The 18,785-nt window shown below is 39.1% G+C and overlaps 1 protein-coding gene across 1 annotated transcript in view; it reads left to right on the top strand.

Annotated features, from left to right (window-relative positions):
- MCM9 (minichromosome maintenance 9 homologous recombination repair factor) overlaps positions 1-18,785 on the top strand; it is a 168,971-nt gene that overhangs the window by 114,476 nt on the left and 35,710 nt on the right. The window contains exon 7 of the mRNA XM_044676842.1: positions 1,210-1,384. Within this exon, the coding sequence (XP_044532777.1) occupies positions 1,210-1,384 (175 nt within the window). The remainder of the gene's footprint in view (positions 1-1,209; positions 1,385-18,785) is intronic.

The raw sequence follows: 18,785 nt of genomic DNA, 5'->3' as shown, positions 1-18,785 counted from the left end.
AAAAAAAAAAAAAAAAAAAAAAAGATTTACAAACCAAAAAGCATCTGCCATGAACTAGCCATTGTGAAATGCTGTACTAGACAGTAGTCTGATAACTTCTTCATATCTGCAGGTGGTTCTCCCTTAATTAGAGACTTGAGGAAATTGGGCATTCTAAGTCATTCTGGCTTTGATTTTGCTAGAGAGATAAGACCCCGTGTCTTACCTCTCTTCACATTAATTAAAATTCTATTTGACATCTTACTTTGTGGATGTAGACTAGTCACTTACTTCTTTATCTATAGGATAAAGGAAATCTGTTAGGAAAACAAAAAAAATTTAGAAGCACACCCAAATTGGGCAATTTTGTTACTAGTATTTTAAAATTAATATATTCTCTAAGAAAACTATAATATATATATAAGCAATGATAAGCAAGATAATTTCAGAAAAAGCTGGAAAGATCTTCATGAACCGATACAGAGTGAAATAAGCAGAACTGGTAGAACATTGCACATAGTAACAGCAATACTATACGATGATCAACTGTGAAAACATGGCTACTCAGCAATACAATGATCTGGGATAATCCTGAAAGGGGAATGCTATCCACCTGCAGAGAAAGAACTGTTGGGGTGGAATGGATGTGAATTTAAGCAAACTACCTTTCATGTCAGTGTTATTTATGGTTTTATTTTGAGGTTTTGGTTTTGTATGAGTGTGCTCTTATAACAATAACTAGTATGGAAGTGTGCTTTGCATGTTAATAAAATAGAATTTTTAAAACTATAATAATAATAATAATAATAGCTAACATTTATATGACTACCTACTAGTACCTCCAGGCATTGTGCTAAACTCGTTAAGAACTGTATCTCATTTGATCCTCATAATAGCTCTGTAAAGGTAGGTGCTATTATTATCTCCATTTTACATTTGAGAAAACTGAGGCAGACAGCAGTTAAGTGATTTGTCCATGATCACACAGCAAGTAAGTGTCTGAGACCAGATTTAAACTCAAGAAGATGAATCTTCCTGATTCCAGACCTCAAATTCTATCCACTGCGCCACCTAGTACATTCCTCACAGGTTTATTTTGAAGCTCAGCTAAGTTAATGTATGTTGAGTGCTTTTATACTAAATAGTTGCCAACTTATTTCCTTCCTTTTATATGCATAGGGTATACCTATGGCAAAAATGAAGTCTGAATGGCATACTTTTTCTCTTTAGGCTTGACAGTGACTGCTGTGAAGGATTCCGGGGAATGGAATTTGGAGGCAGGAGCGTTAGTACTTGCAGATGGAGGTCTTTGCTGTATCGATGAGTTTAATAGCCTCAAGAAGCATGATAGAACGAGTATCCATGAAGCAATGGAGCAACAGACCATCAGTGTTGCTAAGGCTGGGTAAGAGTTTCATTGTAGAGGTTTATGTGATAGCAACCTGCAGATTTACTTTGTTTGCTTATGCTAACTTTTTGCAGGGAAGAGTTATTTTTTAAATTTTGGTTGTGGGTAGATAGGAGTTAGTGGTAGAATTGCCAAAGAAAGAAAGAAAAGGACATCAATGAAACATTTTTTTTTAATTGCACAGTGTAGAGGTCAGTAGGAAGTTCAGAGGGTTTACACAGATAAATGCGAGTTCTTTGAAACTAGCACATTGAATTTAGTGGATAGATAAATATATAATGTATGCTAACATGTATATTTATTAAACTACATAATGAGATTTATGGTTTCATACATATGAACAATGCCCTTCTTGCCTATGTTCCTTTCTGAACTTTCTTCTGCTCTCTTCTATGTCTTTTTGTAAAATTTCATTGTTGCTTTCTTTTTTTCATCACTATCACTACTCCCTCACTCCACTCCCACAACTTCTCCCCTAGAAAAATCTTGCAAAGTAACAAATAAATGTAGACAGATACAACAAATTGACACACTAGTTATGACTGAGAATATATATTTTTTATTTTGTTGATCTAGTCTATCCCCTTAGTCTTCTGTATTCCTGACTACTCATTGTATTGATCAGAGTTTTAAAGATTCAGTTATTTTATTTTACGATGCTTTGTCATTGTATAAATTATTCTTGTTCTGCTCTCTTCGGTCTGCATCCATTTGTAGAAATCCAAATTTCTGAGTCTTCCCCTTTCATCACCTCTTAAAACATAATAATATATTTCCTTTATATTTGTCATAAAATTTCAAATTAATTCTTATTTTTAATACTGAATCATCTCCCTCCCCCACCTTGCCCATTAAGAAGGCAAGAAAAACAAAATTGTTTAAAAATATATACATATAGTCATATATAATTTCTTCCATTACCCATGTCCCCCTCCAGAAAAGAAAAGAAAAGAAACTATGCTTCGGTCTGTACTCTGAGTCCCGTCTGCTCTCTATCTAGCGGCGGATGGTGTGTTTCATCATGAGTCCTTTGGAATTGTGGATGTCGTTGTATCAAAGTCGACTATAATATCGTCATTACTGAATAAGCAGTTTTCCTGGTTCTTGTCCCTTCTGTGTATCCATTCCTACAAGTCTTCTCTGTTTTTTTCTGAATCCATCCCCTTCTTCATTCCTTGTGACAAAACAGTATCCTGTCCCATGAACGTGCCGTCATTCGTGTAGCCATTCCACAGTCGATGAGCGCTTCGTTCCCAGGCGCTCGCTCCAGTAGGAAGTGTGGCCTCAGATACTTCTGTGTGTTTGTGTCTGTTCCTCCTTCCTTCCATCCCTTCGAGGTCTCTGTCCAGGAGCACCTCGTATTACTGCGTCAGAGAGGAGGCCCAGTGGGGTGACTGTGGACAAAACCAAGCATACACAGAGAACACAAACCCATCAGTACCCACAAAGAACTCACATTCAAATAGGGCAAACACAAATAGGGACATCCTGGTCCTACCGCAGAGAAGAGAGGAAGCCTCAGAGGAGAAGGTGTAGCCGCTGAGGGGACCAGCAAAGCTCTCCTGCGCAGTAGTTCCAAATGGCTTTCCATAGAGTTGGATTCCTTCCTAGCTATTCCAACAGTGCATAAGTTTGCCCGTTCCCCCCAAAGCCCCTTTAACATTGGCCTTTCCCTCTTCTGTCATCCCTGCTTGTGTGTGTGTGTGTGTGTGTGTGTGTGTGTGTGTGTGTGTGTGTTGGAATGTCAGAGTTCCCTGCTGTTACTGTTTTTTTTTTTAATAATTTTTTATTTTTAGAAAAATTTTCCATGGTTACATAACTCATGTTTTTACTTTCCCCTTCACCCCCTCAACCCCTCTGACCCCCTCCACTGTAGCTAATTCGCATTTCCACTGGTTTTATTATGTGTGGTCAGTCAAGACTTATTTACATGGGTGTGGTCTTTTCAGGTCTACATCCCCAATAATATTCCCATCAACTCCTGTGTTCAAGCAGTTGTTTTTCTTCTGTGTTTCCACTCCTGTAGTTCTTCCTCTGAATGTGGGTAGTGTTCCTTTCCATAGGTCCCTCAGAATTGTCCTGCGTCATTGCATTGCTGCTAGTACAGAAGTCCATTACATTTGATTTTACCACAGTATATCAGTCTCTGTGTACAATGTTCTTCTGGCTCTGCTCCTTTCGCTCTGCATCAGTTCCCGGAGGTCTCTCCAGTTCACATGGAATTCCTCCAGTTTATTATTCCTTTGAGCACAATAGTATTCCATCACCAACAGATCCCACAATTTGTTCAGCCATTCCTCAATTGAAGGGCATACCCTTACTTTCCAGTTTTTGCCAAAACAATATGGTACTGGCTAAGAGATAGAAGGGAGGATCAGTGGAATAGACTTGGAGTAAGTGATGTCAGCAAGACAGTGTATGATAAACCTAAAGAGCCCAACTTTTGGGACAAAAATCCACTATTTGACAAAAACTGCTAGGAAAATTGGAAAACAATATAGGAGAGATTGGGTTTAGATCAACATCTCACACCAAGATAAATTCAGAATGGGGGAAAGACTTAAATATAAAGAAGGTAACTGTAAGTAAATTAGATGAACACAGAATAGTATACTTGTCAGATCTCTGGGAAAGGAAAGATTTTAAAACCAAACAAGAGTTAGAGAAAATTATAAAATGTAAAATAAATAATTTTGATTATATTAAATTTAAAAGTTTTTGTACAAAGAAAAACAATGCAACCAAAATCAGAAGGGAAACAACAAACTGGGAAAAAATCTTTATAACAAAAAATTCTGACAGAGGTCTAATTACTCAAATATACAAGGAGCTAAATCAATTGTATAAAAAATCAAGCCATTCCCCAATTAATTAATGGGCAAGGGACATGAATAGGCAATTTTCAGATAAAGAAATTAAAAGTATCAATAAGCACATGAGAAAGTGTTCTAAATCTCTAATAATTAGAGAAATGCAAATCAAAACAACTCTGAGGTATCACCTCATACCTAGCAGATTGGCTGAAATGAAAGAAGGGGAGAGTAATGAGTGTTGGAGGGGATGTGGCAAAATTGGGACATTAATGCATTGCTGGTGGAGTTGTGAACTGATCCAACCATTCTGGCTGGCAATTTGGAACTATGCTCAAAGAGCAATAAAAGACTGCCTGCCCTTTGATCCAGCCATACCATTGCTGGGATTGTACCCCAAAGAGATAATAGATAAACAGACTTGCACAAAAATATTTATAGCTGCGCTCTTTGTGGTGGCAAAAAACCTTGCTGTTATTGTTGAGAGGCAGTGGAATGTCATGGATGAAGAACTGTATCTTAGAGCCAGGAAGACCCGAGTTCAAGTCCTGCCTCCCACACATCTTGGAACCCTGGCAGTCACTTAACACCTCAGTATTCTAGAAAACTCTTGGGGCATATAAGTGACAGATATAATCTGTGTTGGTAGGTGGAGTTTCCTCAGCCAGGAATTCCATATACCGGTGATATCACAGATCTAGAGTCCTGGGCCTTCTCTTATTTTTCTCTTAGAGGTAGTAATTTGAAGCATTTCTTCCTTTGGTTATTGATAATTTACACTTCTTTATTTGAAAATGGTTTGTTCATAACCTTTGATATAATGGCATTTAGTCTTATGTATTTCTATTAATTCCTCACTTATCTTGGCTATCAGATCTGTGGCAAAAAAAAAATTTTGCTACAGGGGGCAGCTGGGTAGCTCAGTGGATTGAGAGCCAGACCTAGAGATGGGAGGTCCTGGGTTCAAATTTGACCTCAGACACTTCCTTGCTGTGTGACCCTGGGCAAGTCACTCAACCCCCATTGCCTAGCCCTTGCTGCTCTTCTATCTTAGAATTAATACTAATACAGAAGGTAAGGGCTTTTTAAAAGGCCTTTCAAGATAAATAAAAGAATAATATTTATATCACCATTATTATGATGAATTATTTTTTAAATTATTAGTTATTATATGATGAATTTTTAACAAGCCTCCATGGTTTACAAGGTGAGAAGAACAATGTCACTAAGAGTTCCAAGAGGGCAAGTTTTGGTTTTGCCATTTGTAGGTTGCTTTGCTTTAGGAGAGTGGCTTAACTCTTCCTGGCCACACTTTCCTCTCCATACCCAGAACAGGATGCTTTTGCCCTCGCTGCTCACAAGTCTCTTTGAGGATTGAATGAGATAATGTTACATGGAAGTCCTCGCATAAAAGAGGGAATGGCAGAGCATTTATTAAGTACTTCCTGAGCAGTGTGCACTGGGCTAAGCACTGGGGATACAAATAGACAAAAAACAAACAAACAGACCCCCTTTCTGTCCCCAAGGAAGAGAACACATAAAGGGGAGTTAGAAAAGGGACGCACACAGCATCGGGGCTGGTGGCAGGGAGAGAAGAGCTGACAGGCATAACAGCATCATTTGGAAATGAATGATGAAGCAAGCCAATTCCAGCCAAGACACAGCGAAAATTCACCCAGGCAAGCTGAGCATCCCAGGGCAGAGTCTGCTGTTCAGTGGGAAAGGAATGAGAAGGATGAGGAAGAAGGCTGGAGTGCTGGTTAAGTTTGAGTATGGCTAGGAAGTATTAGGTATATATAAGATAACAGGTGAATGTCAACAATGTTGTTATTCTTCATGGCCCTCTATGGGCTCTTCTTGGCAAAGCTACTGGAGCAATTTGCCATTTCCTTCTCCAGTAGATTAAGGCAACAGAGATTAAATGACTTGTCCAGTATTGGAGACTGAATTTGAGCTCAGGTCTTCCTGATTCCAGGTCCAGCTTTCTATCCACTGCTATTGTCTGATAATGGATAGCTTGTTCTTTTTTAACCTCCTATCAGTCCTTACTCTGATTTTTTTTATTATTCAAAAATAAGTAGAAAATGGCTTTGTCTGCCTTAAAGTTCCATTTTAACAGTGGTTGGAATTTTGTGGTATCCTTGAAATTCATGAATGGTCACATTTGCAAAAATGACTTTCCAGTCCGTTCTTAATGAAAAAAGAGCTAACACTCCCCTTTGTCAGAGCCAAACCAACCACTTAGTGACAAATAGTACTATCTATAAGTCCTTTAATTTCTGTTGGAAGACAAGAATGTGAAATATAAATCTACAGATTTCTTTTTCTTGTCCTGATATTATAATTTAATGTTCATTAAAACCATAAAATGGTACTATCTGTATTTAGTTTTCTTCCACCTTGGTTTCTAAGTTCTCATTTAGCAATGTTTCCAGTGTAGTTTAACGGTGAAGGCAGATATTTGTAACAAAGAGATAATAAAATTTCATAGAATTCTATTGCTATTCTATTGGAACTTAGAGTCCAACACCCTCATTTTATAGCTGAATCTACTGAGATCCAGAAAAATTGCAACTTTCTCAGGGTCATACAGCAAGTAAGCAAGATAACTGAAACCCAGGCCCCTAGATTCCCGGTTGAATGCTCTTTCCATTATACCATACTTTGATGGCTCCCTTTCTTTATGACTTTTAAATGAGATTGCTCAGAGATGTCACCATCACTAAGGAGCAAAATAAGTAAAATATGGGCAATGAATGTCTCTTTAGAAGAAAAATATGAAAATTTTTGCATCCAGTAAAAATGAAAAATTGGACATCTTTCTAAGCCATTCTTCCATACATAAGGATGGGAGGAGTCTCTCTTCTTTATTCTCTGATTGTGAGAACATTTGGGTGATTTGCACTGCCCAGAAGGGAAGAAGGTAGGACCAGACTTCCAGGTGTATTGGGGAAAAAATGTAAATTGAACATCTCCATATCAACCTAACCAGTTTGGAGATCTTGATATTGCTTGTATTTGTTTTTTTTTTTTTTTACTGTACAAAAAGTCATGCCCAAACTCTTTTTTGGTTTTCATGACTTTGCTTTTTCATCTTACTCATCATACCTCTCAAAATCATGACAATATCAGCAGATCTAAGTTCTTATAAAGTTTACCAATACCATAGAATTACTCTACAAAGGAATGATTCCATTCATTTCACTAAGGATTAACTAAGTATCTACTGTGTGTAAAAGTATTTTGCAAGATACTAAACTAACCAAGAAAAAGCATCAGTCTCTGTTTTCAAAGAGTTTATATTCTCCTGAGAGAACGATTGGAGACTTCAGAATGGATGGGAACAAGCAGAGCCAAAAAGACATTCTATAGATGCCCTGAAGATCAGCTGCAAAACACAAGGCAGAAACATGGGAGTAACTAGAAAAGAGCGGCAAAAATAGATTTTGAACTGGTGAGAATCTCTTGAGGAATCCAATAGTTCTTTCTGAGTCAAGTTGTTCAGCTGCCTGGGGTATGAAACTAAGGAGGAATGATAGACTTTCCATAGACTGGCAGTGAACCCCAACCCAATGACTAAAATTTCCTTACTTACATACCCTGGAAGTCCTTTTTCTAGAGTCTCTGAGATAATCCTCTCAGATAGCTCTTCTGTTGGGCCCTTTGTAAAGCCTTGAATCTACATCCATTATGACTGTTAGTCCTGATGCAAATACTACCATCATCTGATCCTGGGGTCCTTGAAGGATGGTAAAACGAGAATGGGAAATCCTACTTCAGGGATGGTAAAAGAAAACTGGGAAGCCCTCTTAAGCTCTGGGGAGAAGGAGGAGATTGGCCAAGACCAGGGTCCAGGTTCTGTACCTTCTCCTTCAGTCACTTAGGTTTAGCTTGAATGCTTTCTCTTCTCCATTTTCTCAAATCTCCTTGGGTCCAAACTGGAATGACATTTTATCAATGACTCACAAAACGTGCCCAAATTTCATTAGACAATTCAAACATACTTTTGCGATGTCATCATACTTGATCAGTGGATCAAGGACTTTTTCAGTCTAAAGTCTTTTGATCCATTGATTGAATGAGACATGTTGACACTTATTTTAAGTAGTAGAGAACTGAATAATTTTTCTCACTCAACTTCCAACCTTAGAGCATATTTGGTGGATGAACATCGGAATACTTGAATATAATCAGAGTATAAGCAAAAACTAGAAAGAAATGGCTTTCTGAAAATATGATGTCATAATTTAAAAATAGCAACATGACATTTAGCTAATTACAGCTGTGAAGATACAACCTTAGACTTCTTGGAGACTAGGGACAATGTTGTCTTCTACACCATGTTTTCAACATAATATCTTAAAAATTGACCACAAAATTCTCTCCCTCTTAATGTTCTTCCTTCTCTTTGGACTATAAAATGCATCTTAGGCAAAAATTAAAGTTTAGTATCTGTTTGGTGAGTTATACTAATTCTTAAATTGATTTTCTTATTTCTTTTTTAAATATATTATTAATATGATTGCAGATTTTATAATAAACACATTAGTCAATAGTGAAACTATAATTATATTAAATTTCTAAATAAATCCCCCAAATCTGAACCATTGGTGTCTTAATTAGCTAGAGAGAGGGGAAAAAAAAGAAAAAAATACTGCCTACCTACTGAATCGTTGATATCAGTGATGTGGCTACTCCCTCCAGGAATAAATATCATAATGCATCCGTACTTGCCCTTCTGTGCAACTGTCATCCATGTATGCCAACAAATCTACCACAAGTGGTCCAGCCAATTGGGTGGATCTTACTTGCATCCTCTTAGTATTATGGGGATGTCAGTGGAGCTTATAGGCTATCCATACCTTTTGTACTTATGTCTAGCACATGGTTGGCACATAGTGCTTAATAAATGCAAGTGATTGATCTTTATAGTAACAGACCCATCTTTTTTTTCTCATTGCCTTTCCCTGGAGGTCTCTTTTGCTCCACTTAATAGTTCCTTATTTGTAATGTATTACAACCTGCTAAAACTCAATATGTGTCTTTCCATTGCCCTTTGGGTGATCCTCAACAACAATTCTTGAGAAATAGTAGTATTTTGTGACTCAAATTTATACCAAATCCGTAGAAGAATATTATTATGGAAAAGATAAGCTTTTGTTTTAGTCAGAAGCTTATGGTCTTCATGAACTATGGAATTACCCAGAGGGCAGCCCATTCTTCTCTTCCTGCTCACTCTCAGGCATCACTCATTGTTCACCCAGTGTCTTCTAAGATATATGTACCAATAGAAAATGGGAACTCTTTTGGATAATCCTGAATCTTATTTGGGTGGATCTGCAGTGTTTCTGGGTTTGATGTAATCAGCATAATATCAACAAACAAGAACATCTGGAGGAAGACAGCATCTGTAGGGAATCCCTCTTCTATTTGGATTCTGCCCTGGACATCATCCATGACAGTGGCAAAAAATTTTTTACTAGTATATAATTCCCTATTTTACACTTTCCTTGATGTTAATAATCAAAATTATATTCATTATGTCTTTCAAGGAATGTGTTGTGATTGTGACATATGCATGGGGGATACTTTGTTTTATACCACCAAAGTAAGTGCTTTTTTACATTCAACAAATAATGAAGAGAGGAAGAATTAATACTCTCTGTCCATTTCAGGCAATTGTATGATTATAAAGCTGTGGCTTGGTGTGCAATGCCATTGTGCAAAAGCATGCCTATTCCTTCCTTATACCTTTACCAAGGAAGCCTTCAATTAGCATGTAGATTATTCCCATAAAAATACTTTATATAGATGTTCAGCCACTTGGAGGAATTTGTGAATGGGTTTAGTCTTTGGGACAAGGCCAAAACTAGGATTACAGATAGGAAACTAGGCATATGACTTGTATATAGTACTCAGTAAAGTGCCTGGCACATAGTAAGCACTTAATAAATGCATTTTAATTATTTCATCTATATGAGTTGATAGTTTTTTATATTCTCTCAGTCACTTTTATTGATAATAAGAACAGGAATTTTTTCCCCATCTCACTGGTATATTCTTTTTCAGATAACTTGAGAATCTCATGATTTCCTAAAAACTGTATCACCTACACCATGGTCCTTTATGTATTCTAAATCCAGTCTAACTGCTTTTCCCATATTTATTTTCTTCAGTGTCTTTTCCACTTCTTCAGGCAGCACATCTGGAAATGTCATGTTAGAATCCAAATATTGTAGTGCTACTGTCTTTTCTTGACAAAAATAGTTTGTTCCAAATATCTTTACAGATCTTTTCCATTTTTTATGTTTATTATCTTTCCAGTTACATCCTTATATACCCTTGGAATGATTTTGCTTAGTTGGATCTCTTGACAAACTTTCTATAAGCAACTTTGCCCTCTACCAATTCTCACTTTTATGAAGAGGGTACTGCTTATAAATTTTCACCATCTTTTTCCCTAAAATTTTACAAACAAGTTTATATTCTTAACCCAACTTCCATTTTACTTTCTTTGGCAAAGAGATAGTGTTTATTAGCTGAGGGGGTTTCTGGGCTTTTGTTCTCCTCATGACAACTGATTTAAATCACTTAGTCCTCTTCCTGAACAATTCTCTCCTTGTCTTCCATGAAACTCCTCACTCTTGAATCTCTTATCATGTGTTTTATAGATATTTCTGTCTTTTTTGTTATCCCTCCATCATCCTACTTCTTAAAAAAGTATAGCTTTTCTTTGGATCATTTTACCTTCTTTCTCTTTGCTCTCTCACTTGTAATCTCCACAGTTACCATTTTTTTTTATTATCTTTTCTATGTAGATAGCTATCAAGTCTATATTTCTATTCCTATTTCCCCCTGAAATTCAATCCTGCATTAGTAATTGCCTTTGAGATCTCTCCTTATGAATATCCCAGGAGCACCTCAAAATTAACATGTCCAGAACAGAATTTATTAAATCTTTCCCAAAATTCAACCCTCGTTCATCCTCTCTGTATTTTGTTGAGGACACCATCATCATAGTTCACAGCCTTGGACTCATTTTAACTTTTCTCTCTCCCTCACTATGTATTTCCTCTCTAATGCAAAGTCTTGTGGAGTCTTCCACCACATATCTCATGCCTGTCACTTTTTTTTTTAACATTTATTAATATTCATTTTTAACATGGTTACATGATTCATGCTCCACCTTTCCCCTTCAACCCCCCCCCCCCACACACACCCCCACCCTTGGCCGATGCGCGTTTCCACTAGTTTTGTCATGTGTCCTTGAACAAGACCAATTTCCAAATTGTTGGTAGTTGCATTGGTGTGGTAGTTTCGAGTCTACACCCTCAGTCATGTCCACCCCGACCCATGTGTTCAAGCAGTTGTTTTTCTTATATGTTTCCTCTCCTGCAGTCTTTCCTCTGAATGTGGGTGGCGTCTTTACCATAAATCCCTCAGAATTGTCCTGGGTCATTGCATTGCTGCTGGTACAGAGGTCCATTACATTCAATTTTACCACATTATATCAGTCTCTGTGTATAGAGTTCAGATTTGAACTCTTCCATAGCTTGTGAGGAGTTTTCCTTATTTGGGGAGGGTCTGGATGGTTGTTTGTTCTCCTCCTCTGTTTGCTCGGTTGTCTGGATTTTCTCTGTGTAGAAGCTGTCGAGTGTTAAAGACTTCTTTTTTTTGTTATTATTCTTTCTCTTCTGAATTTCCTGTAACTGGTTAGCCATCATTAGCCCAGCAGCTTCTCAGGTTTTTCCTCGCTCTCTGTGTCTGTCTGAGATCTATTGGCTCCTGAGGTCTGAGTTCTAGTTTTTTCCAAGGTCAAGCCCCCTGGTGGATTCCCTTGCTTGATCCTCTGCAGGAGGTTCCTTTACAAGTCTCAGGGAGCTACTTCCACAGTCGTATACCCGTCTGCACTGGTTCCCCACTTAGGCTTTAGTTCCTGGCTGTGTTTGCCTCCACCCACGCCTCTGCTCAGCCGGCACCCACGCCTCTGCTCAGCGGGCACTCTGCGCCCAGCATCCACTCTCTGCTCCCGCGCGCTCAGATTTCGCGTGCGTTCTTGGCTTAATGGGGTCCTAAGTCTTGCTGCTCTCAGGAACAGGTCCCGGAGCTGCCGATGACTCGATGGGTGCCCCAAACTTGCTCTATTTCTTTTTAGCTGGGTTCAGAGCTATAGGTGAGTGTGGAGGGGGTGGGGGTGGGGCGGTTGCTCAGCTCGCGATTGAGTGAGTGAGAGCCCTTTTTAGCCTGGAAATGTCTCGATTCCACGTACCTTCCACGCTGTGCCCTGTTGTGGGGTTCCTCCGTTCGTCTGGACTTGTTTTTATGTCCCCTTGAGGAGTTTTGTGTGTTTTGGTCAGGAGAGGTTAAGAGCTGCTTCTTACTCTGCCGCCATCTTAACCCGGAAGGCTGTCACTTTTTTATTTGAAAATTTTTATTTAATTAATTAATTTAGAATATTTTTCCATGGTTACATGACTCATGTTCTTTCCCTTCCTTCCTCCTACCCCTGTCCCATAGCCAATGAGCAATTCTACTGGGTTTTACATGTGTCATTAATCAAGACCTATTTCTATATTTTTAATATTTGCATTAGGGTGATCGCTTAAGAATATACATCCCTAATCATGTCCCCATCAACCCACGTGATCAAGCAGTTGTTTTTCTTCTGTGTTTCTACTCCCACACTTCTTTCTCTGGATATGGATAACATTCTTTCTCATAAGTCCCTCAGAATTGTCCTGGATCATTGCATTGCTGCTAGTGTAATGCAGGATTGATGCAAGATCTCTTACATTTGCAAAATCACCCTAGGCAATCCTGGCAGTTAGGGGAATGGAACTTTGACCCAGCAAGTGCCTGTCTTGAGACCTGACTGTTGGAGCTGGGACTATAAATATCCCTGGAGAACCAGCCTGGGGGTTCTGATTTCCTTGACCTCACCCAGACATCCAGCTACCCCTGGACTTCCCCTGGAGACCCCGGGAGGGGAAGGGAAGGTGTGGTTGGTGGTTTGTGGAACGTGGGAAGAATTAGTTAACTTACCCTAGGCAGTGACACCCCTAAATCAAATCAATTACCCTCACTTGTCAAGCTGGTAGACCACTCTACATCAGGGCAGTGCAATTATCCCTGGCTGAGGGGCTGGTTCCCTCAGCCTGATCTTACCTTCTGAGGCCCTCTGCTAGTACTGGCCATTCATCCTTAGCAATAGCTTTTCCAGACCCTAACCCTCCTTCCTCAGTTTACCCTTGTATTTAAATAAACCCCTTTGGCCTGATTCTGAGAGTTTCAGTAATTCATTTATAACATCAACCAGGGCCAGGGGCTGAGGAGAAGGAAGATAGTTATCACTTGTTTCCAGAGGGGGTTACACCAAGCATCCATCTTGCTCAGGAAGTGAACCAGTTTCACTTCCTATTGGCTTCCAGTTTCTCACCAGCAGGGAGGGGCTTCTCACTCCTCACCTTAAAGGAGCCTACAGACAGCAGGGAGACTGACTGGTTATGTCTGTTCAGGACCTCACATCCCTGACTGTCTTAGACCAACAAATAGTGAAGTTGTAGGCTCCCTGGCCCAGGAGACTTACTGGCACCACCAGCATCCCTATTATCAGCCTGCTTAGCCCCTTAATACAGTAGCCTGTTGAGCCCCTTTATTACACTAGTAGAGAAGTCCATTACATTCGATTGTACCACAGCCTATCAATCTCTGTGTACAATGTTCTGGCTCTGCTCCTTTCACTCTGCATCAATTCCTGGAGGTCATTCCAGTTCACATGGAATTCCTCCAGTTTATTATTCCTTTGAGCACAATAGTATTCCATCACCCGCATATACCACAATTTGTTCAGCCATTCCCCAATTGAAGGGCATACCCTCATTTTCCAATATTTTCACCACCACAAAGAGCGCGGCTATAAATATTTTTGTACAAGTCTTTTTCCTTATTATCTCTTTGGGGTGATCATCATACATTATTGCTGTTAGTTATCTATAATGTTCTCCTGGTTTTGCTCACTTCACTTTACATCACTTCATATAAGTCTTTTCAGGGTTTTGTTTTGTTTTTTTTTGGTGTGTGTTTGTGTGATCATCTTGCTCATCATTTCTTATGGTACATTAGTATTCCATTACAATCATATACTACAACTTATTCAGCCATTCCTCAATTGATGAATATCCCTTCAGTTTTCAGTTCTTTTCTATCACAAAAAGAGCTACTATAAATGTCTTTGAACAAGTAGGTCCTTTTCCCCTATCTTTGATCTCTTTGGGATAGACCAGTAGTGGTATTACTGAATTAAAGGGAATCCACAGTTTGATGGCCTTCTGAGCATGGTTCCAAATTGTTCTCCAGAATGGTTGTATCCATTCCCAGCTCTACCAGCAGTCTAGTAGTGTACCAAGTTTCTCATCTCCCCCAACATTTATCATTTTCCTTTTTTCCTAGATTAGCCAATCTGATAGGTGTGAGGTGGTACCTCAGCCTTGTTTTAATTTGCATTTCTCTAATTAATAGTGATTTGGAGCATTTTTTCATATTATGTGAGGGGGGAAGGGAGGAAGGGTATGTAAGAAGAATGGATGGGAGAAAGGAGAGAGGAAGGTAGAGGAAGGGAAAGGAAGGTAGCGGTCCCCAGCCCTGGCAGGGGGAAATTGACCAGAGTCCTTTGGGGCTCAAATAAAAGATCAGAGAGCAACTTAGGTTTATAGAATAGCTAGGTTTTATTTAGATTAGGAAAGGGAAATGTTAGGTTGGGAAAGAGGGTCTCCTCTGCCTACTGGGTAGAGAGAGTCCAGGATCTGAGAGCTAGCTCTGCAGAGTCCAGAGAGAGACCAGGGTAGAGAGAGCCTCCGATCGAGAGAGAAAAGGTGCCAAAACTCTCTCTTTTATATTTTCTCCGACACCTCCCACAAAGGAAGTAGGAGGTGTCAGGGGAAGTTGTAGCAGGGAGTCCTGGGAGACATAGTCTCCCAGGCCTTAGAATAATTATAAACTGCACAATAGGACTGAAGATAGTTTTAATTTCTTCATCTCAGAACTGCCTATTCAAATCTTTTGACCATTTATCAATTGGGGAATGAATTATATTCTTATAAATTTGACTCCATTCTCTATTTTTTGAAAATTGAGGCCTTTGTCAGAGACATTAGGCTATTTTTTCTAATATTGGTTGCAATGGTTTTGTTTGTGCAAAATCTTTTAAATTTAATGTAGTCAAAGTTTTCTATTTTATATCTCATACTATTATCTGTGTTTTCTTTGATCATAAACTCTTCCTCTATCCATGGGTCTTACAGATGCACTATTTTGTGTGGGTAGTCAAGTATAAAAAAACTGGAAAGATAGTTGGGAAAGATATATTATGGAGGACTTTGAATGCCAAATAAAAATTTTTTTATTTGTTCCTGGAGGCAATAGAAAATCACTGGAGTTTATTGAGTAGGAGGGTGATGTGATTGGACCTGCACTTTAGGAACATCACTTTGGTTACTGAATGGAGCATGGATTGGAGTGGGGTAAGACTTGAGGCAGTTAACCCACCAGTAGGTTATTGCAGTAATCAAGGTATGAGGTAATAAGGGGCTTGGTTGTACTAGAATGGTAGCAGCATCAGAGAAGAGAAAAGAATATTCAAGAGATTTTGCAAAAGTGAAATTGGCAGGTTTTGGCACAAATTTGGATCTGAGGGTTAAGCACTAGTGAAGAACCCAGGACAACTCTTGAATTGCAAGCCAGGGAGACCGAGAAAATTGTGTTGCTATTAACAGTAATAGAGAAGGTAGAAGTGAGTAGTAGAGAGTTTAGGAGGAAAAATAATGAGTTTTGTTTTGGATATGTCAAGTTTAAGATGTCTACTGGATATACCATTCAAGATATCTGGAAGGTAGTTGGAGATTTAGAGGTCAACAGAGAGACTGGGGCTGGGAACATAGATTTTAGAGTCATTGGCATAGAGGTGGCATTTAAATCCCTGGGAGCTGATGAGATTACCAAGTGAAGTAATATACAGGGAGAATAGAAAAGGGGCCAGGATGGAACCCTGAAGTACCCATGTAGTTAGAGTGTGATCTGTAAGAAGATTCAGCAAAGGAGAAAGAAAAGAAGCATTCAGATAAAGTAGGAGGAGTACCAGGAGAGAATAGAATCCTTAAAATCTAGAGAGAAGAAAGTATCAAGGAGGAGAGAGTGATTAACAGTGTCAAAGGCTGCAGAAAGGTTAAGGAGATTGGGAAAAGGCTGTTGGATTTGGCAACTAAAAGATCACTAGTAACTTTGGAAAGCAATTTGGGTGAAATGATAAAGTTGGAAGCCAGATTGTAAGGGATAGAGAGTGAGTGGAAAGAAAGTGGAGGCAGCTATTATAGATAGCCTTTTCAAGGAGTTTAGCTACAAAAGGTAGAAGAAATATAGGTTGATATTTAGCATGGATGGAAGGATCAAATGTGAGTTGTTTTTTTTTTCAGGTTAGAGGAGACACAGGCATGTTTGTTGGCAAGAGACAATGAGCAAGTAAAGTGAGAAAGATTGAAAATAAGCTAAAGGAGGACAATCTGTTAGAAGAGATGGAATAATGTGATTACTTGTACAAGTAAAGGGATTAGCTTTGAAAGGGAGTAGGGCCACTTAATGGGGCAGCTAGGTGGACCAGTAGATTTAGTGCTGGAGCTGAGTCAGGTGGATCCAAGTTCAAATTAACCCTCAGTCCCTGTGTGACCCTGGACAAGTCACTTAACCCTGTTTACCATAGTTTCTTCATTTGTAAAATGGGCTAGAGAAGAAAATGGCAAACTATTACAGTGTCTGTCAAGAAAGTCCCAAACAAGGTCACAAAGAGTTGGCAATTTTTAAAAAATGCTATTTCATCAAGGCCTCTTCACTGAGACAGAGATGAAGAAAGAAAGAGTAGCAGAAGGCACATGATTCATAGGGTATGAGGAAAAGAGAAGAGGGAATTCATGATGAATAGCCTCAATTAGCTGTAAAAGCTAAGAGAGTTGGGGCAGGGGGAACCATAGGACATTTAAAGAGGGATGAGAAAGTTTGGAAGGGTTGCTGTTCAATATGAGATAAGGGAGGTACCGGAGGATTATCTAGCAATAGTAAGGGCACAAAGGTGATGAATGGTGAGGATAATGCAAGACTGAGGTATGGCTGGGCACGAGCAGTGATATGATAAGGTGGTAGTTGTTCAAGAGAGAGGACATCAAATTGAATTGGTCCACCAAGGACTGAAGATGGGGAGAAGAGGAGAGAGCAGCTAGTCCAGAGATGGTCTGGGAGAGATTTGAGGGGTCAAAGAATTGGTAGTAGGAGTGTCGATGAAGAATAGGGTTATCTAAGGGAAGGCAGAGGAAGAGGTGAAAAGCTAATAGATGATGGCTGAATAAGGACATTTCAGAATTCTTGACCATGGAAGAGAGTATTTGTGAATGATGACAAGATCAGGGGTATGACCATCTTTGTGTATAGCTGAGGTCAATTGGAGGAGTAGTTCATGGGAGGGGAGTAGGTTAAAGGACTGAGCAGTTAGGGTATTTGAGGGAAAAATACATATTTAGATTTTATGTTATTTTAAACATTATACCATTCTTATTGATCTCTGTCAATGCTTTCTGATTTAAATTTATTATTTATCAAATATCAAGATGTTACCACCCTTTTGGGGGCCTTAGAAATCACATGACAAATTTTATCCCATTCTTTACATTTTAATCTATATAGACTTTCTATATTAAATGTCTTTCCCTCAAACAACATATTTTTTTTATTTTTTTTTTAACATTTATTAATAATCATTTTTAACATGGTTACATGTTTCATGCTCCTATTTTCCCCTTCACCCCCCGCACTCCCTCCACCCATGGCCGACGCACTTTTCCACTGGTTTTGTCATGTGTCCTTGATCAAGACCAATTTCCCAATTATTGGTGGTTGCATTGGTGTGGTAGTTTCGAGTCCACACCCTCAATCATGTCCGCCCCGACCCATGCGTTCAAGCAGTTGCTTTTCTTATATGTTTCCTCTCCTGCAGTCCTTCCTCTGAATGTGGGTAACATTCTTTACCATAAATCCCTCAGAATTGTCCTGGGTCATTGCATTGCTGCTGGTACAGAGGTCCATTACATTCGATTTTACCACAGTATGTCAGTCTCTGTGTACAATGTTCTTTTGGCTCTGCTCCTTTCACTCTGCATCAGTTCCCGGAGGTCTCTCCAGTTCGCCTGGAACTCCTCCAGTTTATTATTCCTTTTAGCACAATAGTATTCCATCACCCGCATATACCACAGTTTGTTCAGCTATTCCCCAATTGAAGGACATACCCTCCTTTTCCAGTTTTTTGCCACCACAAAAAGCGGAGCTATAAATATTTTTGTACATGTCTGTTTATCTATGATCTCTTTGGGGTACAAACCCAACAATGGTATGGCTGGATCAAAGGGCAGGCAGTCTTTTATAGCCCTTTGAGCATGATTCCAAATTGCCAGCCAGAATGGCTGGATCAGTTCACAACTCCACCAGCAATGCATTAATGTCCCAATTTGGCCACATCCCCTCCAACATTCATTACTCTCCCCTTCTTTCAT

This window comes from Gracilinanus agilis, chromosome 4 (genome assembly GCF_016433145.1).
Source record: "Gracilinanus agilis isolate LMUSP501 chromosome 4, AgileGrace, whole genome shotgun sequence".
Classification (NCBI taxonomy): Eukaryota; Metazoa; Chordata; class Mammalia; order Didelphimorphia; family Didelphidae; genus Gracilinanus; species Gracilinanus agilis.
Note: the sequence above shows the minus strand (reverse complement) of the source record. Positions and strands in the feature narration are given on the sequence as shown.